At 43.1% G+C, this 22987-nt stretch overlaps 1 protein-coding gene across 1 annotated transcript in view; it reads right to left on the bottom strand.

Moving 5' to 3' along the window:
- Positions 1-22987, bottom strand: part of TRPC4AP (transient receptor potential cation channel subfamily C member 4 associated protein) — a gene marked incomplete in the record, with an annotated part of 81072 nt that overhangs the window by 35070 nt on the left and 23015 nt on the right. Inside the window, 5 exon segments of the mRNA XM_034786632.1 lie at positions 149-337; positions 12793-12994; positions 14433-14561; positions 16398-16453; positions 17406-17463. Coding sequence (XP_034642523.1) covers positions 149-337; positions 12793-12994; positions 14433-14561; positions 16398-16453; positions 17406-17463 — 634 coding nt within the window.

The raw sequence follows: 22987 nt of genomic DNA, 5'->3' as shown, positions 1-22987 counted from the left end.
ATAGGAGATAGATATAAGCATACTGTGCTCGACATGGGTTTTGTTTTTTTTTTTGAAAGGGGAAGGGGGGGGGGGGAGAGAGAAGCGAAACCCAGCTATTCTAGAAGCCATAAAGCAAAACTATAGATTAGTAAATAGCAAAAGATACCTGTGCTGCTCTGCTCTGCCTCCTCATTTGCTACCCGCATCAGGGCATCAAGAACAAGTGCATTGTCCAGCCAGGTGTACCACTCCTCTAACTCCTGAAGGAAATTGGAAGTACCCGTTGTTTCCGATACTTTCCTCGTTGCCAGTTTGCATAATCGCTCAACAAAGCCTGGAATATTCAGGAGTGTAGCTACAACAGGAAAACAAAACAACAAGTCGTCAACCAACAAAAGACTCCATGCCAGATGGCAAATTCACCTTTCAAAATGCTCCTGTCAAAGTATATAACAGTGTACTCCACTGTATTCTATATAGCTGACAAGATCCAAATATTGGATTTTTTGATGAGTACTCAACAGCAGCCAGAGGGATCCTAGATAGTTAGACATGACAGGTTGGGTAAAAATCAATCGTTTTTAAAAAATTGATTTTTTTTAAGCCTAGAATGTCTGCTAAATCAGCATGAAGCGATGGAAAGAGCTACGAGTGTGGTTGAGAGCTCTTCTTGTTCAGAATATCATCAAGTTGCATCATCACTGGGATTCAGTCTGTTACTGGCCCATTTTTAAGTTCTCAGCCATTTTGACTATGAATTACACCCATGCGACAGCAAGGGCTTTCAGCTACTAGTTTCAAAATTAACAGAGGCTGTTATCATTTGAGTTTAAGGCCTAAGCTTACTATAAACTACTTTCTTAAATGATTTTAATAAGTAAATAAAAGTCTGCCATATCAAGAGTCCTAGTCTACTGTGATATCAGAAGTAACTCAACCAAACACCACCCTTACTCAACAGCTAATAAGCAGGCAACAATTTCCCTGGTTGTATGAGGAAGACTCCGTAGATAATGGATTACCTGGCCCACTGCTACAGTTCTTCAAAACCATCCACAGGACTACAACCAGTACATACAATAGCTTCAAACACCCTTCGCCTCACTGGAGCCCTGTTCTCATTCACCACCTGCACAAAATCTATACAACTCTCCCAGGACAACACAAATACAACCACCCACACCCCACCACTATCAGCACATAGAATAACCCAACCACAACTCTGAACATCCGCTAAGTCAGTGTGAAGTGATGGAAACAGCTACCTGTATGGTTGAGAACTCTTTTTGTTTAAAATATCACCAGATTCCATCATCACTGGGATTTGCGGTCTGTTACTGTCCAATTTTTAAGTTCTCCACATTTTTTTTAAACAAAAAAAACACACCCACACACCCCTTTACAGATTACATCTGTGCAACAGCACAGGTTTTCATCTACTAGTTTAAAATTAAACTCAAATTACGACAACCTATGTTATGGCCTAAACTTACTATAACCTACTAAAATAATTTAAACAAAACAAAAACATCCACATTAATCAATACATTTGCTACTGAAGTTTTAAAGAGAGGCAGACCACTGAACTGGTGGAAGTAATTGGATAAGGACCTGGAACCAGAGTTTGTTGAAGTGTTAAATTGGCTTTAACAGTAGTTGCCTCTTCTGCAGATGCAAAGAGAATTTTAATTTTCATTTCACTTTATTCAACTAATTCAGTTCAATGACCAGCTCATTCAAAGTTAAGAAATTGATTGGGAGTTGAAAAAGCAGGAAAACTTGTTTTCTTTCGCCAGTATATTAAAAGAAACTAAATGAGAGAGCATGGTATCTACTAGCTCAAAAATCATGAAGGACATGGTGATCAAACAATCACTACAATTCACAACTACAGATAATACTTCCCTTGTTTAATAAATCAATTAGTTTTAAATGCACGTTTTGAAAAAAAATCTCTTATATGTATAGGACATTTAAGTAGCTTTATTTAATCAATAAAACAAATGTTTTTGCACATTTTTAATTGAATTCCAATTTCCATCCAACTAGAGCTTGAAACAAGTAAAAAAACAAAAAACCATAATAAGAAATGCATCATTTACCATTTTTTAACATAAGGAAATGTAAAAATTAAGAATCTATATAACTGCTTAAATAAATCTACAGATATAATGTATCCTTCTGGTTGGCAAAAAGAATTACCAAATTTAGAATAGAGACTATATTTAGTTGAAAATCAACGTGTTTTAATGATTACCAACCAATGGAGAATCAACTAAAGGAAAGTAACTAAAAAGCAGAAAAAAAAAAAGGATCAAAATCAATTATTTAAATCAAGGTTTCCGGTTTTCTGGTTTAAATCCTGATTAAAATTGGTAATTTACATCCTTTCCCACCCAGGGTGGATTGATGTTGCTGAATTACACATTGGATTTGTTTTTGACGATTCAGATGTCAACTTTGAATAAAAGCTGCATTTTGCCCTCAGTGTAAGGCTCTCACAAAGGCCTGGTGTTCACTATATGAGTTTAGGTCAAATTTAGCAGCGTTAAATCAGATTAACCCTGCACCCCTCCACACAATGAAGCCATTTACTTCAACATAAAGGGCTCTTAAAATCGATTTCTGTACTCCTCTCCGACGAGGGGAGTAGCGCTGAAATCTACACTGCTGGTTCGAATTAGGGTTAGTGTGGATGAAATTCAACGGTATTGGCCTCCAGGAGCTATCCCACAGTGCACCATTGTGACCGCTCTGGACAGCAATCTGAACTCTGATGCACTGGCCAGGTAGACAGGAAAGGCCCCACGAACTTTTGAATTTCATTTCTTGTTTGCCCAGCGTGGAGAGCACAGGTGACCACGCAGAGCTCATCAGCACAGGTAACCATGCAGTCCAAGAATTGAAAGAGCACCAGCATGGACCGTATGGGAGGTACTGGATCTGATTGCTATATGGGGAAGAGGATTCCGTGCTAGCAGAACTATGTTCCAGAAGACGAAATGCCAAAACATTTGAAAAAAAATCTCCAAGGGCATGATGGAGAGAGGCCACAATAGGGACTCATATCAGTGCCGCGTGAAAGTTAAGGACAAGCCGTACCAGAAAACCAAAGAAGCAAATAGAAGGTCCGGGGCAGAGCCGCAGACATGCCGCTACTACACTGAGCTGCATGCAATTCTAGGGGGGGGCCGCCACCACTACCCCACCCCTGACCGTGGATTCTGAGGAGGGGGTACTCTCAGCCATGCCTGAGGATTCTGCGGACGGGGAAGATGAGGAGGAGGACGAGCTTGCAGAGAGCACAGCACTCCGTTCTCCCCAACAGCCAGGATCTTTTTCTCAGCCTGACTGAAGTACCCTCGCAACCCTCCCAAGGCAGTATCCCAGACCATGAAGCCATGGAAGGGACCTCTGGTGAGTGTACCTTTGTAAATATAAAACATGGTTTAAAAGCAAGCGTATTTAATGATTAATTTGCCCTGAGGACTTGGGATGCATTCGCAGCCAGTACAGCTACTGGAAAAGTCTGTTAACATGTCTGGGGATGGAGCAGAAATCCTCCAGGGACATCTCCATGAAGCTCTCCTGGAGGCACTCCAAAAGCCTTTGCAGAAGGTTTCTGGGCAGTGCAGCCTTATTCCGTCCTCCATGGTAGGACACTTGACCACACCATGCTAGTAGCAAGTAATCTGGTATCATGGCATGACAAAGCCTGGCAGCGTATGGTCCCGGTGTTTGCTGGCATTCAAGCAACATCTGTTCTTTATCTCGCTGTTATCCTCAGGAGAGTGATATCGTTCATGGTAACCTGGTTGAAATACGGGAATTTAATTAAGGGGACAGAGGTGGCCGTTCCTACTGGGCTGTTTGCCTGTGGCTGAAAAGAAATCCTCCCCTACAGTTAGCCAAGCGGTGGGGGGTGTGGGGGCCCATTGGCGCTCAGCTTTTCACATTTGGCTAGCAGGGATCTTCCCTGATACCAGCCACGCGATGGGGGGAAGGGTAAAGTGATCATCCCAGAGAACTGGATTGGGGGAGGGGGGTTAGTTTGGTTTCTGCTGCTGCATGTTAACAGGAAAACCGCAGCACTCAATGGGCTTTGCTTGGTATGGGAAAGGAGGGTGCTGCTTTAATGAAGCAACAGAGGGTCCTGTGGCACCTGTCCCCAAGGTGCCACAGGACCCTCTGTTGCTTTTTACAGATTCAGACTAACACGGCTACCCCTCTGATGCTTTAATGAAGGTTGCAGAAGCCGAAAGACAATGGCTTACGATAGCTGCATGCAAGCCGAATTCTGTTGCCTGGCCCTGCATCTGTGATCTCTAAACACTAAAGCCGCAGGCACTCAATACAAGATGCAAAATGCGACCTTGTACCCAAATCACATGTGCTATGTAATGTGAATAGTGTTGTTCACCATGAAAGAGTACAAGCATTGTTCTGTAAAATGTATCTTTTTAAGTACTTCTCTCCCTTTTTTCCCCTCCCTCCCGCAGCTGCAGATTTTTCAAGCCTCCCTCCTCCATCCCGAAGGCTATCTCAGATAAGGCGGCGAAAAAAAAAAAAAACCACACGCGCGAGACTAAATGTTCTTGGAAATCATGCAATCAACCTGCGATGAAAGAGCTCATCTGAATGAGTGGAAGGACACAGTATCAAAGTACAGGAAAGATGCCAGTGAAAGTGAGGACAGGAGGGACGCTCGAGATGAGAGGTGGCGGCAGGAGGATCAGAGGAGGCAGGATGCAACGCTGGGGCTGCTGCGTGAGCAAACGGACATGCCTCCGGCATCTGGTGGAGCGTCAGGAATGGCAGCAGGATCACAGAGTGCCGCTGCAGCCCCTGTATAACCGTCCTCCAAGTTCCATAACCTCCTCACCCAGACGTATAACAAGGGGTACGCTGGGTCCCCAAGGATAACTAGGTATTTCAACATCCCCAACGGTTATTTTCTGGTCTGGGAAGTAAGTCCCTTGCTGCAGCCATCTAAACAGATGCCAGCGTCATGAACCCTTCCCGGCCATCCCACGTTGATGTTGGTGAAACGTCCCTTGTGATCCACCAGTGCTTGCAGCACCATTGAAAAGTACCCCTTGTGGTTTATGTACTGGCTGCCCTGGTGCTCCGGTGCCAAGATAGGGATATGGGTTCCATCTATCGCCCCACCACCGTTAGGGAATCCCACTGCAGCAAAGCCATCCACTATGACCTGTACATTTCCCAGAGTCACTACCTTTGGTAGCAGCAGCTCAGTGATTGTTTTGGCTATTTGCATCACAGCAGCCCTCACAGTAGTTTTGCCCACTCCAAATTGATTCCTGACTGACCGGTAGCTGTCTGGCATTGCAAGCTTCCACAAGGCTATCGCCACTCGCTTCTCAACTGTGAGGGCTGCTCTCATCTTGGTATTCTGGTGCTTCAGAGCAGGGGAAAGCAAGTCACAAAGTTCCATGAAAGTGGCCTTACACATGCGAAAGTTTTGCAGCTACTGGGAATCGTCCCACATCTGCAACACTATGCGGTCCCACCAGTCTGCGCTTGTTTCCCGGGCCCAGAATCAGCGTTCCACGGCTATAACCTGCCTCGTTAACAGCATGATCTCCAAAGCGCCGGGGCCCGCGGTTTGAGAGAATTGTGTGTCCATGTGCTCATCACTCTCGTCGCCATGCTGCCGTAGCTGCCTCCTCCTCGCCTGGTTTTTCAGATCCTGGTTCAGCATAAACTGCACAATAATGCGCGAGGTGTTTACAATGTTCATGACTGCGGTCTTGAGCTGAGTGGGCTCCATGCTTGCCATGGTATGGTGTCTGCACAGTTCATCCAGGAAAAAAGGCGCGAAACGGTTGTCTGCCATTGCTTTCACGGAGGGAGGGGTGAGGCTGTACCCAGAACTACCAACGACAATGTTTTTTGCCCCACAAGGCATTGGGATCTCAACCCAGAATTCCAATGGGCAGGGGAGACTGCAGGAACTATGGGATAGCTACCCACAGTGCAACGCTCCGGAAGTTGACGCTAGCCTCGGTACATGGACGCACACCGCCGAATTGATGGGCTTAGTATGGCCGCATGCACTCTACTTTATACAATCGGTTGCCAAAAATCTAATTCTGTAAAGTCAAAGTAATCCCGTAACGTAGACATACCCTAAGATACATAGTATCAGTTCTTCATTATCAAATAAAATAGAGCTGTTAGATATAATACTATGCTAAATCTTCATCCTTATACACTCAAAAGCCAAGGCCCTTAGTTCAAGTACCACCATTCTGAGTGGCTGCAATTCTATCGACAGCGCACGTCAACCATGAAATTCTGAACTTAGAAAAAGAAAACCTAAGTTAAAATTATATTTGAAAAATAATATTTTAGGTTTGGACATTTAGACCCTGACCTTGCAAACAAATATGCAAATGGCTCACTTCAAGCATGTGTGAAGAGACTACTGAAATACTGAGATTTAAGCATTTGCAGGATCAGGAACATACACCTCTACCCCGATATAATGCTGTCAAAAACATCTTACTGTGTTATAGGTGAAACTGCCTTATATTGAACTTGCTTTGATCCGCTGGAGCGCACAGCCCCGCCCCGCCCCCCCAGAGCGCTGCTTTACCATGTTATATCCGAATTCGTGTTATATCAGGTCAGAGGGATAGCTCAGTGGTTTGAGCATTGGCCTGCTAAACCGAGGGTTGTGAGCTCAACCCTTGAGGGGACAACTTAGGGATCAGGGACAAAATCAGTACTTGGTCCTGCTAGTGAAGGCAGGGGGCTCGACTCGATGCCCTTTCAAGGTCCCTTCCAGTTCTAAGAGATAAATAAATAAATAAATAATGGAGATATTCTATTTATTTATTATTTTTATTTATATCGGGGTAGAGGTGTATTCAGTTAGTTTGCTTAAACAGCCTGAAGATCTGCACATTCACTTTAATGTATTAGATGTCCTTGGATCTACAGCCATAAGGGCTTATTTGCGGTAAAGAATAGCCATTTGTCACCATCCAGTGGCCACCACTCTCATGCATACATACACTTTACAAAGAGCTTCTGAAAAGGCCACTCTGCTGCCCACAGCCAATGCAGAATGCAGCAGTATGATTGTTGAGAGGTGTGAGGAGAATCTTTTTCGCCAGCCCATTGCTTCATACTCCAAATTTGCTACTTGTAGATGTGGGCTAAGTTGAACATTTAGATATTGACACAAACCCCTAAATGGACTGGACTCTAATTACAAGAGCTTCCTGGAGTCTCTATATATCAAAGCCCGGGCTGCTCATATTTCAAAGAGTTTCAGCACAGCAAAAAGTGAAACCAGTTCACCTTCCCTTTGCTGGCATTTTAATTGATTACATTGTTTGATAAAGCCTAGAAGACTTACAGCAAAGTAGGAGCTTAAGATAACATTCAAGATATAAGTCAGAAGCACTCAAGGCAACAAGAAAGCTCACATAGTGGCCTGCAGTTCAAAAATGTTGAGCACCTGCAGCTACCAATGCCTCCCAAAAGGGCATCATCAGGTGTTCAGCACTTCTTGAAGAAAAAAAAAAAAATTTACAAATCAGGGCCTTTAAATGTAAGTTCCATATACAAATCTCTTAGCTATTTGTTTAATTGAGTATACTTAATAAACGAGTCATCACTATACCAAAAAACTGAGATCAAAACCTGAACCAAGATTTCGCCTATTATGATTTGAAACTCCTTAAAATATTCAATCCTCAACATTCAGTTTTATTACGAAAATGCCAACTCAATCTGAAAAGCAGCACACGTGTGGCTTCAAAATTTCCAGCAAGAATTTAAGATTAGACAGATTTTTGAAGTTTTGCCCAATACAATTTCTAGTTCAGACTTTGGTCTAGACTGTTCTCTTACAATGGTTCTCACCTTCCGATATCTAATATAAAAGGGTACTTCACATAACGTGGAAAATTAACTCCTGAAACTCTAAGGAAAGAGGCATTCTATTTAGATCATCACAACAGTGTCTTCATAAACATGACTAAATGCAGGCTAGAAATCCTAGGTCCACAAATAATAGTGGTAATAGGTAACCGTTATGCTCTTCTTGATATAGGAGAGAAGGACTCACCCCCTACAGTAAAGGAGGAGAAGCCTTGTACCCCTAAGGCTGGGAGGTCTGCTGCCACCACTGCGAATAGGAAACGTAGGGTAGTGGTGGTCGGAGACTCTCTGCTGAGGGGGACGGAGGCGCCCATCTGTCACCCTGACATTTCATCTCGGGAGGTATGCTGCCTGCCGGGAGCCCATATCCGAAATGTTACAGAGGCATTGTCGACGATTATCCAGCCCTCTGACTACTACCCCATGCTACTCATCCATGTGGGCTGGGGTGTGACACTGCGAGGTGTGACACTGAGCGTATCAAGAGTGACTACAGGGCTCTGGGAGTATGGGTGAAGGAGTTTGGAGCGCAGGTGGTATTCTCTTCAATTCTTCCTGTCAAAGGTAGGGGCCTGGGCAGAGACAGATGCATCATGGAGGTGAATGCCTGGCTGCGAAGATGGTGTCGCCAGGAGGGCTTTGGCTTCCTAGACCACGGGGTGCTATTCGAGGAAGGACTGCTACGCAGAGATGGCGTTCACCTTTCAAGGAGGGGAAGGCCCTAATTGAACACAGACTGGCTAACCTAGTGAGGAGGGCTTTAAACTAGGTTCGATGGGGACAGGTGAGCAAAGCCCACAGGTAAGTGGGGAACATGGAGACCTAGGAGATGGGTCGGAAACAAGAGGGAGTGTGGGCTATATTGGCAGAGAGAAAGGAGGGTCAGGACAAAACTGGGAGGCAAGATCAAACCAGTATCTTTGATGTCTATATACAAACGCGAGACGTATGGTTAATAAGCAGGAAGAACTGGAAGTGCTAATAAATAAACACAACTATGACATTGTTGGCATCACTGAAACTTGGTGGGATAATACACATGACTGGAATGTTGGTGTGGAGGGGTACAGCTTGCTCAGGAAGGATAGACAGGGGAAAAAGGGAGGAGGTGTTGCCTTATATATTAAAAATGTACACACCTGGACTGAGGTGGAGATGGACATAGGAGACGAAGTGTTGAGAGTCTCTGGGTTAGGCTAAAAGGGTAAAAAACAAGGGTGATATCATGCTAGGAGTCTACTACAGGCCACCTAACCAGGTGGAAGAGGTGGATGAGGCTTTTTTTAAGCAACTAACAAAATCATCCAAAGCCCAAGATTTGGTGGTGATGGGGGACTTCAACTATCCAAATATATGTTGGGAAAACAACACAGCGGGGCACAGACTATCCAACAAATTCTTGGACTTTTTATTTCAGAAGGTTGAAAAAGCTACTAGGGTGGAAGCGGTTCTAGACTTGATTTTAACAAATAGGGAGGAACTCGTTGAGAATTTGAAAGTAGAAAGCAGCTTGGGTGAAAGTGATCATGAAATCATAGAGTTTGCAATTCTAAGGAAGGGTAGAAGGGAGAACAGGAAAATAGAGACAATGGATTTCAGGAAGGCGGATTTTGGTAAGCTCAGAGAGCTGATAGGTAAGGTCCCATGGGAATCAAGACTGAGGGGAAAAACAACTGAGGAGAGTTGGCAGTTTTTCAAAGGGACACTATTAAGGGCCCAAAAGCAAGCTACTCCGCTGGTTAGGAAAGATAGAAAATGTGGCAAAAGACCACCTTTGCTTAACCACGAGATCTTGCATGATCTAAAAAATAAAAAGGAGTCATATAAAAAATGGAAACTAGGATGGATTACAAAGGATGAATATAGGCAAACAACACAGGAATGCAGGGGCAAGATTAGAAAGGCAAAGGCACAAAATGAGCTCAAACTAGCTATGAGAATAAAGGGAAACAAGAAGACTTTTTATCAATACATTAGAAGCAAGAGGAAGACCAAAGACAGGGTAGGCCCACTGCTCAGTGAAGAGGGAGAAACAGTAACAGGAAACTTGGAAATGGCAGAGATGCTTAATGACTTTTAGACTCAGACTCAGACTTTAAGGTCAGAAGGGACCATTATGATCATCTGGTCTGACCTCCCGCATGATGCAGGCCACAAAGCCGTCCCCACCCCCACTCTGCTGTTGAAGTCCCCAAATCCTGTGGCTCAGAAACTTCAATTAGCAGAGAATCCTCCTGCTAGCGATCCCTGCCCCATGCTGCGGAGGAAGGCGAAAAACCTCCAGGGCCTCTGCCAGTCTACCCTGGACGAAAATTCCTTCCCGACCCCAAATATGGCAATCAGTAAAACCCCGAGCACGTAGGCAAGATTCTCCAGCCTGACCCTCATTAGCCATTATACTACTTACCTGCCATGGCACGGTGTTCCTATGACTAAAATCATGTTATCCCATTAAACCATTCCCTCCATAAACTTATCTAGCTTTTGTTTCGGTCTTCACCGAGAAGTCTGAAGGAATGCCTAACATAGTGAATGCTAATGGGAAGGGGGTAGGTTTAGCAGATAAAATAAAAAAAGAACAAGTTAAAAATCACTTAGAAAAGTTAGATGCCTGCAAGTCACCAGGGGCTGATGAAATGCATCCTAGAATACTCAAGGAGCTAATAGAGGAGGTATCTGAGCCTCTAGCTATTATCTTTGGAAAATCATGGGAGATGGGAGGTATTCCAGAAGACTGGAAAAGGGCAAATATAGTGCCCAGCTATAAAAAGGGAAATAAAAACAACCCAGGAAACAACAGACCAGCTAGTTTAACTTCTGTGCCAGGGAAGATAATGGAGCAAGTAATTAAGGAAATCATCTGCAAACACTTGGAAGGTGGTAAGGTGATAGGGAAAAGCCAGCATGGATTTGTAAGGAACAAATCATGTCAAACCAATCTGATAGCTTTCTTTGATAGGATAACGAGTCTTGTGGATAAGGGAGAAGTTGTGGATGTGGTATACCTAGACTTTAGTAAGGCATTTGACATGGTCTCGCATGATATTCTTATCGATAAACTAGGCAAATACAATTTAGATGGGGCTACTATAAGGTGGATGCATAACTGGCTGGATAACCGTACTCAGAGTTGTTATTAATGGTTTCCAATCCTGCTGGAAAGGCATAACAAGTGGGGTTCCGCAGGGGTCTGTTTTGAGACCAGCTCTGTTCAATATCTTCATTAACGACTTAGATATTAGCATAGAAAGTACGCTTATTAAGTTTGCAGATGATACCAAACTGGGAGGGATTGCAACTGCTTTAGAGAACAGGGTCATAATTCAAAATGATCTGGACAAATTGGAGAAATGGTCTGAGGTAAACAGGATGAAGTTTAACAAAGACAAATGCAAAGTGCTCCACTTAGGAAGGAAAAATCAGTTTCACACATACAGAATGGGAAGAGACTGTCTAGGAAGGAGTACGGCAGAAAGGGATCTAGGGGTTACAGTGGAACACAAGCTAAATATGAGTCAGTGTGATGCTGTTGCAAAAAAAAGCAAACGTGATTCTGGGATATATTAACGGTGTGTTGTGAGCAAGACACGAGAAGTCATTCTTCCACTCTACTCTGGTTAGGCCTCAGCTGGAGTATTGTGTCCAGTTCTGGGCACCGCATTTCAAGAAAGATGTGGAGAAATTGGAGAGGGTCCACAGAAGAGCAATAAGAATGATTAAAGGTCTTGAGAACATGACCTATGAAGGAAGGCTGAAAGAATTGGGTTTGTTTCGTTTGGAAAAGAGAAGACTGGGGGGGGGCATGATAGCAGTTTTCAGGTATCTAAAAGGGTGTCATAAGGAGGAGGGAGAAAACTTGTTCACCTTAGCCTCTAAAGGATAGAACAAGAAGCAATGGGCTTAAACTGCAGCAAGGGAGGTCTAGGTTGGACATTAGGAAAAAGTTCCTAACTGTCAGGGTGGTTAAACACTGGAATAAATTGCCTAGGGAGGTTGTGGAATCTCCATCTCTGGAGATATTTAAGAGTAGGTTAGATAAATGTCTATCAGGGATGGTCTAGACAGTATTTGGTCCTGCCATGCGGGCAGGGGACTGGAGTCGATGACCTCTCGAGGTCCCTTCCAGTCCTAGAATCTATGAATAGTGATAAATCCACACGTAGCTCTTACATAGCCCTTCACAAGCACAGCTCACTTGGAAACTGTGATAGAGGTCAATGAGTTGGCTCACAGTCACAAACCAAGTTAGTTCAGAGACAGACACAGAACCTAGGTCTGCTTCCGAGTCTAATGTTCTAATGCACTATGCTACCTCCTCATCAGTATGTATGAAATAGATCGAGAGTATCCCTCCCCAGGGAAGTTGTATTTCCCCCCCCCACTGGCATAACAATTGGTAGGTGACTGTGGCCAGAACCAAAAACTGGTATTAAAACATTTTTTCCTTAGTGAGAGAGGAAAAGACTGACATATTGCTCTACAGCAAGATACTGGATAAACCCATCTGACACCACTGTAAATGTTTGCCTAGATAATAGACAAGCACTGGCTACACCTATGGTACTGAGACATTATAGCCTGTCACAGCATCAAAACATCTTCTCTCCACCACAACCATCAATACCTACTCAACTAACTTCTAGGGTGCATGTGAATCTATGACCATTATAACCATCAACAAAAAAGAACAGTTTAGTTTGATGATGATAGTTTTGGTAAGAACCTCCATGGAATGCAGAATTAAAGGAATAAGCATCATAAATGCAGAAGGCTTACAATATCACAATACAGAAGCCTCAGACTCTTGACAGGATGGAGAGAAGGTTTATTACTTCCTTTTTGAGTCCTCTGGACTTATGTTTAGAATGCAACACTCTAGTAACTGGGACACTTTACCTTGATTAACTTCAGCTCGAGAAGGACCCAAATTTTTTTTCTGCTGTGCATTTTTAGCAAGAAGCGTGTGTTTGTCATCACTCCCTGTGTCAAGTTCTGAAATTGTGACTGCAAGGATCCTACAGAAATTGGCAAGTTGCTGTTGATCAAAACTGGATACTAGACTTGCAAGATTGGGAATATCTTCTAATTGTATCATTTCCTATAGAAGACAAAACAATGCATTGATTGTTTGATGTAATAAACCAAAAGTCTTTTCACCAAAATCAACGTTAACAGAGGGAACATATAAAAATTAAAGAGCCTTCCCCCAACAGGATTAAATTGTTTTAAATTTAGTCAGACACAAGGGTAGATGGGTAGCAGAAGTTCCTCAGAGTTTGAAAGGGGCTGTGAATCCCAACCTAAGGCTAAGATCCCACGTGTTCACCAATTCATGAGAGAACATTGTTCTCAAGTCATTTTACTTAAAAAAAAAAAAAAAGTGAATTGTGAAAAAATAAGTATTAAGCCAATTTTAGCTATTTTGAAGTTTCGATATTTTGTTTGTTTGTGTCCCCAAATTTACTGAAGTTAAATGCAACTATAGATGGACTGCGCTGTTGGATATTTTTAAATGATAGTTTCATTGGTGATAAGGGAAGATTCTGAAAAGTAACCAGAAGGAAGGATCAGACAAGTGTCTAAGCATCCTTCAGAAAAGGTAAACATCAAAATATATATCTTAATAATTAGTTAGAATTTACATAAGTATTGAATTTCAGGAAAAAACTAACCCTATAACCCCAAAACCCCATCTAGAAGGCAGTAATTAGCTGGACACAAGTCCAATTACTGTATTTCACCGCTGCAGAGATATTAGCAGAGGAAAAGGAATAATTAGGTATGCAGCAGTGACACCCGCTAAGAAGGGATACTGGTCATATTATTCAGGGCTACCATTTAGAATTTATTAAAGGAGTACTACAGACATTTTTCACTGCATGAGAACCAGGGATTAAAACTGACAAGCATATTTTCATTGTTCAATCTATCATCTATGCTTTTTCAACTTTAATAGAACTTTTTCTTAACACAAGGAAGCTTGGCTACCAATATTTTAAATATTGCATCTCTTAAAGGCAGAACTGTTGTTCTAATACCCAGTAACATTGCACAGAGTCCCGAACATTAAAATTAGAGCAGACTAAAAGCCACCACATGACTGACAACTTCTAGCAAAAAGACTCCTTTTACATCAATTTGGAAAGCAGTTTAGTCTGACATATGCATTCTTCAGTACTTAGTGAGGAGAATGAAATTCCCCAAGTTAAGACAGAGAAGTACATCTACTTTACAAATGCAACAGTGTCAAGAGATCAATTTACCACATTGGTCCCTGACCTGATTATAGCACCTAGTGTAGATGAGACCTTAAATGTATCCTGCCCAAGGTTTTACAATGGTTATATGTCTCCAACAATATTTTATTTGGAACACTAAATAACATGGTAATGAATGGCAAATTTTCTTCAATGCATGTTCAAAAAACACAAGCCACACACCACTATTAACATAGCTGACTTTTCCCCTCTAGCACACAACCCTGAAAAATTACCTGAACAGTTATGCAACCACGATTATAGGAAACATCCACAGACCTTTTTAACTCCTAGGATATCTTCAATAAGCGTTGCTGTTTGCAGAAATGTTTTTTTGTTTGTCATCAATGTAAACAGGAACAACACAAAATCATTTCTTTCTGCCAATCGTTTAGTGACTCCTTCAGTCTAGAAGAAAGCAAGGAATGGTAAAATACACCCAACAATGGCAGGCGGCTGCACTGGCAAATCAGATGTGATAATCGTACGTAGCAAGCCAGTTTCACAAACACTCTCCTGGTTACCTATCTGGCAATTCCTAGAAGTTGGTGACATGCTGTCCAGGGAGATGAACAATTCAGCTAATCCTCATGGGGCCTGCCGAAACTACAGGTCCCAGCATGAAAAACTCCATTTTGACTTGAATTGTTTGCCTGCTTGGAACAAGATTAAATGTTGCACAGCTGGACCCTGTGTTGCCTGTGGGCTTTAGCTCTCTATTGGATCTGATAGCAGTTGCCTTAATCACTATTTTAGGGAAATTAGATGTGGCCCTCAGTCTCTTGTCCAACTGCTAACATAGTTCTCAGTTGGACAGAGTTCTCTCAAAGTTTCCACTGACTTCAATGGGGCCAGGATTTCACCCTGATCACTGGTTGGAGTAAGGTTGCTCTTTGGTTTAATTCAGTATTTTTTAATTCCAGAAAACATTACCCCAAATGCTCGAAAATCTGTCTGGTCAGAGTTCAGCAAGACTGACCATGTACTAGTGGCCATAGCATAGAAACAAGACCTCAAGAGGTCATCAAGTCCAGGCCCTTATGCTGAGGCAAGGCCAAGTAAACCTCGACCATCCCTGACAGGTGTTTATACAAACTATTCTTAAAAACCCTTTATTAATATAGTATTGATCAAATGGATTAGATATCAGCATAGATATCATACCTAGATATAAAGAGAATTAATCCAGAACTGCACCAAGACATTAGACAGTCTTACAATCCTGAAGCAACCCTCCATTCAAATCCATCCCAATAATCCAGAGAGGGCGCTACAATTGAAATGAGTTAAGTCAGCCAGCAGCTATTCTATGGATTGCAAATGCGATCGTTTTAGATTAAATGCAGCTATCACAAACTATCTCTATTTTTTCCCCCTTAGTAGATCAAATAATGAATGCTCAAACACCAGCCCTTGCCGCTTTTACAGGGTCTCTGTACTGTTTAGAGAACACAGTGTACTAATACTTTTGTAATGTTAAGAGAAAGTCAGTTTCCCTAAAATGGCTCCAACTCAGTGATTACATGCAACATTTCATTAAAACTACTGTATTTTAAACGTGCTCTCAGGCTTGTAATCATTTATCCACTAAAGGGTGATGACTAACTATACAATATTGAAAATACATTACTTATTGACAGTATTTTAATAATTAGATATGCACTTTAGGCCTCAATTTTTGAGCCAAGTTCTCTATAGACTTCTAACCTGCAGCCCTTCCTCGGCACTCAGGCTCCAGTGATTGACAAAGGATGTTCTGCATACGAATTGTCTGCAGGATCAGGCCCTTAAGACCCTTGATTGACTAGGCTATTGAACGGTGCATAGGTAGAGATGCTCAAATTGATGTGGGCGTACATTTTTCTAATTTTGTTATTTCTGTTTCTAAGTACAAGAGCTGAAAATAGCTCTCAGATGGGAACATGAATATGTACAAATGCCCACAATAGTGTGTCAGAATTACTGGGCACTCAGCTACTGCAGTGGTGCATTATAGAAAGCCTTATAAATAAAACACTACTTAGACAAACGCCCAAACACAGAGAGTGGCTGAATATAGTAGGTCCAGATATGTAACCAGACTTTGGAAAATGTTGCAAACTAGAGTTGCATTATGTCTTTAGATTATGTTTTAAAAGCAAATATGTTTTCATTCCTGGGGTATGTGCAGCCAATGCCGAAGCGTGGAACATGTTTGTTTGCCAAGAAGAGGAACATACATATTTTTAAAAAGGTAATACTTACACATATGCAAGTGTTGTACAATATGCTTAAGCAGTCCTTGATCAGGTCGTCACTTACTACAAAGCAAAAGTAAGACCAATTCATTAGTTTCCAGAACACTTAATTTCTATGCTATAATCAGAGCATTGTATATGACATTTTAAATAAATATTCAATTAAACAGCCTGAAACGGATATGCAAAAAAATTAAGCTGCAATTAGCAACCAGTTAGAAATGATTAATGAGATACCCGACCACTATAGTCCAAGAGATTTAATGGCCTGAGGACGTGTTATAGGGCATGCTAATTCTGACCTACGTCCAAAAAACATCAATTAACCACAACCAACCAACATTGTTTCAAAGAGGACACAGTTCCCAGCGTAAACAAAACCTCTGACAGATTTTATCTTGTTATTTCACCTGTGAATCTCAGTTTCTTCACTTGAGAAGTGGGGAGGATATCATAATACTTCTCCTTCTCAGAGGTATTGCAAGGGCCAGATAGTGTCAGGTAGACATGGAAGATGAAAGATACAAATATTGAGCCTACTGAGCTGCTCCAGCAGACAAAATGCTATTCTGAAGCAACTTGTTAGTTCACTTTGGCACACTCCCTTTATTATATAGTTAGGAAATTACTATTCATTACATGTCTGGAAAAATGAGATTCTCTTCACTGACTCACTCAACAGGTCTGTACTCTAGGGACAACATTCTGGAGGGATTGAATAGGAGCTATATAGCCACCAATAACTTCAGTGGAAGTGTCTAACATTTGTTGACCTGCCAATGCCTGGAAACCAAATCTATGCACTGGAAAAAATATAGACACTAACAAACTATGCCTTAAAACACATACTGACTATAATTCACCCCCTCAAATTAGCACCACAAAGAATGAGACAGTTTTTCTATTTCAGGAATAGTGAATCATTTGTTTAGTAAAGTAAGGGTGAAAGATATAAATGGAGGAGGAAACAAGACACTGAAAAACAGCTATTTAATCTTAAACCTTATCTACTTACTTTTCTGTTTCTTTTTCTGTGTAATAAGAGTTGGTCTCATAAGAATTTCCACTAGAAGCTGTGAAAATAAGAGAATGAACTGAAGTGTAGAGTCATTTTAACAGACTCAATCAAAAAGCCACCCAAGACCCATAGATTTTTATCATCTCTAAATAGCAAGCCCCAAATCAGTCCGATTTCCTAAAGAACTATAGATAACAGTGTGAGTGAACCACTACAAACATGGCTGCCTCAATGTACCTCCTTTCTGGTTGCATGAAATATCACGTGGCCTGCTGTTAAGCTATTCATCTTGTTTTGGAGAAAGTCAGGCACTGCAAACGCACTTGTAGCGCTGCACACATTCATACACACTGCATTTTCCAAGAACAAAATAGCAGAGATAGCACATGGCACTATGGGATCCCACTACGGATTGGCCCTTCGGAACAGAAGTTATAAACATATTAAATGAAGTATTTCAAACTTATCAAAGGGTTTTTTGAACCAACTGCCCTTCTCCACCCCCAAACAAGATCCCTTTTAACAGCTATTCAAGGTCATAGATTGCAGGAATGCCTAGCCCACCAAATTTTAGCATCATTTCAATTCTACGGGCAATCACCCACAGCCATTGCCCTTACAACTGGAAGCAAAAAGAATTTTAGATAAAAAAAGTTTTCCCTGACTGATTATGATAATTAGAGCAAGCTGATTCTCCTCCTTAACAGTGAACAAAGGTAACTAACAGGAGAGATTTGGAGGAAGTTTAGAGAAGGAGCATGAAAGGCTTTCCTTCCAGGTTCAGCACTTGATATTTCCAACTGCTTAGTGATGCAACAGTGGTGGTGACCTGCTACACATATGTGCCATGTTCTCTTTCCTGCCTGAAGACAGAAGGGATTTCCTGTGCATGAAGTTCAAGTTGGTGGCTGTGCTGGAGGAGAAAATTCTTGGATTGGAGCGGGAAGTAGGGATGTTACTGAGAAACAGAAAAGCTGAGTAGTTCCCTAGTCAACCAGTTTCACAAAACATCAGTACTCCAGGTCCTGAAAGAATTTTTTTTTTTTTTGGGGGGGGGGGGGGGAAAAAAATGTCATTAGGGCTGCTTTTTCCCTACTCTCATAGCCGAGGTGATCACCACCAGGAAGGCCGTTTTCATTGACGGGTATGTAAGCGAACAGGTAGCCATGGGCCCGAAGGGAGGTCTAATCAGGCTTTTCAATATTCGGTTTAGATCCCATGTTGGGGTGGAATGTCAGGGTTGGGAGAAAAGATTTACTATACCCCCGAGGAATTGTTTTGTGGTAGGGTGTGAAAGCAATGAGTATCCCTCTACTTGTTGGTGAAAGGCTGCTATAGCTGCTAGGTGGACCCTGAGTGAACTGAGAGAGAGAGACTCCCAATTTTTTTTTTAAGAGTCAGTACATAGCCTAGGAACTTTGGAAGAGTAGCAGATGTCGGAGAAATTTGTTGGGAATTACACCACGTCTGAAACCTGGACCACTTTTGCAGGCAGAATACGGAGTGTTGTGGATTTTTTACTGCATAGTAATACCTCTTGTACCTCATCTGAGCAGGAGCTGTCTATGCATTGGAACCATGAAGGAGTCAAGCCTTGAGGTAGAGAATCCTCCAGTTGGAACGTAGAGTGCATTCTTTGTTTGGCGAGAGGAGGTATGGTGTGGACTGGAGAGAGGTCGGCGAGCACACTGCAAGTTGTGACAGGTAAGGGTACCAAGTCTGTCTCAGTCAAGTGAGGGCAATCAGTACAACATGTGGTCCTTCTAGTTTTATTTTTAATAGGACTTTTGACAGATGGGGAAATGGAGGAAAGGCATAGAGAAGGTCCCTGTCTCACAGAAGAAGTGTTGCGCAGAGAGTGTTGCCCCATCCCTGCTTTGGAGCAATGTTGTGGACATTTCTTGTACAGGTAAGTGGTGAACAGGATTGTGGTTTGTCTCTCTCCCATCTCCACCTCCCACCGCCTGAATAGGTTGTGGCTTTATCTCCCATTCATGGTCGTGTGGGAACTTGCAACTGAGACTGTCCGCTATAGAGTTTTGCGTTCCTGGAAGGAAGGCCGCTGATAAGTGTGCTGTGGGAAACGCACCAGTTCCATAACCTTAGTGCTTTTGCGCAGAGGGAGGGTGACCTGGCTCCTCCTCATCAATATATGTAATACATACATACTATGTTGTCTGTTAAGACTCGTGTGTTCCCTTGATCAGTGGGAGGAAATGGATGCAGGTATTCCTGACCACCCTGAGCTTGAGGAGGTTGATGTAGGAGGATCTCTCCATAGACGACCATTTGCCTTGTGTTGTAAGGTTGTTTAGATGCACGCCCCATCCTATAAGGAATGCATCGGTGGTGAGAAGTAACAACAGGGAAGTTTGCAGAGAGATCTCCTTTTTGCAAACATTTGCTGGGTTTTTCCACCAGTCCAGGGAGTTTTTGACCTTGGTGGACAGTGACGGGGGTTTGTCTAGTCTGTCTATTTGGTCTGTAGACTGAGCTGAACCAACTCTGAAGACACTGCACATGAAACCTGGCATGAGGTATCACCACTGTGCTAGCTGCCATATGTCCCAGGAGTTGGAGGCAGCGTCTGGCTGATATCTGGGGGCTGTTTTCTACTGTCTATGAACGTGGCCAAGGTGCTGAGGCAGGAGCGTTTTGGCCTGTAATGAGTCAAGGTGGGCCCCTATGAATTCCAGGTGCTGTACCAGGGTGAGGGTTGATTTTTGGACACTGATCTTCAGACCCAGTTCCATGAACAAGTCTATTGCAGTCTTGGTAATCCAATAAGCCTAGTTGAAGAAGCGGGCTCGGAGGAAACAATCGTCCAGGTAGGAGTAGGTCATGATCTCCTGGGAGCGTAGGTGAGCAGCCACTACTGAGAGGACTTTGAAGAATACCATTGGAGCTGATGATAGCCCAAAGGGGAGCACTCTGTACTGACAGTGGTCTTGTCTCAGGGTAAATCTGAGGAACAGCCTGGGAACAGAAGGATTGAGATATGGAAATAGGTGCCCTGAAGGTTGAGGGCCGAAAAATCAGTCTCCCTGCTCCAATGCTGGAATAATTGTTGCTAGAGTGGCCATCTTGAATTTTTGAACTTTGACAAACTTGTTGCGTGCTCTGATGTCTAGTACGGGTCTCCAACCTTCCTTCCTTCTTGGGTATTCTGAAATAGCAAGAGAAAAAAAAAAAATCTTTGCCTCGTAGATGTGGAGATATTTGTTCTGTGGCTCCTAACAGGAGGAGAAGATCTATTTCTTGTTGTAGTAAACTCTCGTAAGAATGATCCCTAAAGACGGACGGAGAAGGGTGTTAGGGACAGGGGTAGGTAAAGTGGATGGAGTACCCCCACTAAGAATTATTTCCAAGACCCATTGGTCCGATGTTATATGTTCCCAGGTGCTGTGGAATGTGGCAAGGTGGTAGTCAAATGGGTAGGAAGGTTGGTCAGCTGTAGTGGTTGAGGGGAAATGGTCTGTCGACACCTCAACCGACGTGTCAAAATTCATGTATGGAGGGGGATGGCTGTGACATGGAAGGCTGTGGGGGTTTACCATATAGTTTTTGCAAGGTCCAGGAGAACCTCATTGATGGGGAAGGCTATTCTGGAGGACCAGGAAAAGTGTAGGATGACAAGGAGTTTGTGGTGAGAGTGGCCTTGACTTCCTCCAGGTGTATCTGCAGCATATGTGCTACCTTTTTGCCAAGTCCTGGAAGAGCTGGAAATCATTGGCTAAGGATGGTGGCGGACGCATGACTGCCTCATCCGGAGAGGAGGAAGATATTAGTTCTCAGTGTAACCTCTTCCTCAAATCTGTTCCTCCATAATCTCCCTTGTGATTCAGAGGTTCTGGATGCCGTAGCCAAGGGAGAACGTCTCGGGGGCTCACAGGTGAGGCTGGAAGCCTGAGACGTGCGGGGGCGATATACCACCCAGTAGGGCCACTCAGGTGATGGGATAGAGTTTGGTGGTGGTGCCCATGGCTGGCTGTATCATGGTGGTGATGCAGTAGGCTGAGGGTATGCTTGAGGAGCCTCTTGATAAGGGGCATCATAGAGAGCATGGGAGGAGTGGTGGGAGATGACCTTTCTGGCTCACTGTCTGATTTGCCAGTATACAGTGGCAGGTGTGTGGCAGGGTACTGGAGCGGATTCCCACACTTGAAGAAGACTCGGTAACCAAAGTCCCAGTGCTGACAAGAAGAGACACTGGTATATCAGATACCCTGACGTCTTGAGTGCTGGAATTCCACTGGAATTGAGTGTGGACCAATCCGGTGCTGTTGGCAGTACGGAGGGAGTCAGGGATCTTGCCTGCACTGAATGCTCCAGTGTTTGCTTGCTTACTGATGACGGTGCTGAAGGTACAGTGCATACCAGCAGTGTCTTCTTACTGGTGTGCTCTCCCTGCCCCTGTCTTTGTCAATTGGTACCATTGGCTTGGTGCCTGTGCTCATCAGGTCTTTGAGTGCGTCTATGGCACCTCCCTCTCCAGACCCTCATGAGCTATGGGTACCAGGCTTGGATTGTCTTGGTGCCAACAGTACCAAGCTTGCCGGAGATCTTTTGCAGCTAGCTCACGGCTCACTCTGGAGACTCACTGCTCTCTTTTTTAGATATCTTACAAGAGGAGATTTCTTTGACCCATAGTCCCTGGATGTTGAGGCCTATGGGGATGACTCATGCCTTCTGGGTGACTCTTGGCATGGACTCAGGGAAGATTGGCAGGCTGCCTTCATCAGGATGATCTTCTGTCTCAACTCCCTATTGTTTTGAGACCTTGGTTTATTAAGCTGTTGACAGAGACAACACTTCTGCAGAATGTGATCTTCCCATGAGGCAGCATATGCAGCGAGAGTGTTTCTCTGCCACAGGGATGGCCTCCTCGCAAGAAAGGCACTTCTTGAAGCCTGGTGAGCTTGGCAAACCCTGTTAGAAAAAGGGGTCCCCAATAAACAAGGGGTGGAATAAAGGGTTTTTCTGTTTTCAAAGAGAAAATAAAGAGAAAAAACAACAATTAAGACTGAAGGAGACTAACTACTAAAAATGCTAAAGAAGTTAACAATCATGAACAAACTGCTAATGGCTCTGTCCCTAGCCAGGGGCAACTGAGAAGGAACTGAGGGGGTTAGCTCCCACATGCTGGTTAGCCTTGTGGGGGGGCGCAAGGAGGACAGTGCACGTGCAGGTCTAATGGAGAACTTTAGTAGTAGTGTCCGATCAGTTGCATAGGGACACAAGCACACCTACAGTAGAGTATCCATAGAGACACTGTTCAAAGAACTTCTGGCCTCAATCCTCAATTCTGCCCCCACCTCCCTACCACACAGCACAGAGATCCTTGGACAGAAGACACTCAAGGAGTACCCAATATCATTTGATTAGTTTGGGGGGGAAAAAAAAAAAAGTTTGGCAGAACTTAAGCATACAAAGTATTGTTAGCATTTTCTTTTTTAAAGACAGTGATATTTGCTTCTTTTCACGTTACACAAGTCATGTACGTAATCAAAAATCGATTTCTTTAATTTAGTCTGATATTTGTTTATCATTTCCAAGAATTTAGCTATTTTCTTAAACCC

Source organism: Trachemys scripta, chromosome 12 (assembly GCF_013100865.1).
Source record: "Trachemys scripta elegans isolate TJP31775 chromosome 12, CAS_Tse_1.0, whole genome shotgun sequence".
In the NCBI taxonomy this organism is placed as follows: Eukaryota; Metazoa; Chordata; order Testudines; family Emydidae; genus Trachemys; species Trachemys scripta.
Note: the sequence above shows the minus strand (reverse complement) of the source record. Positions and strands in the feature narration are given on the sequence as shown.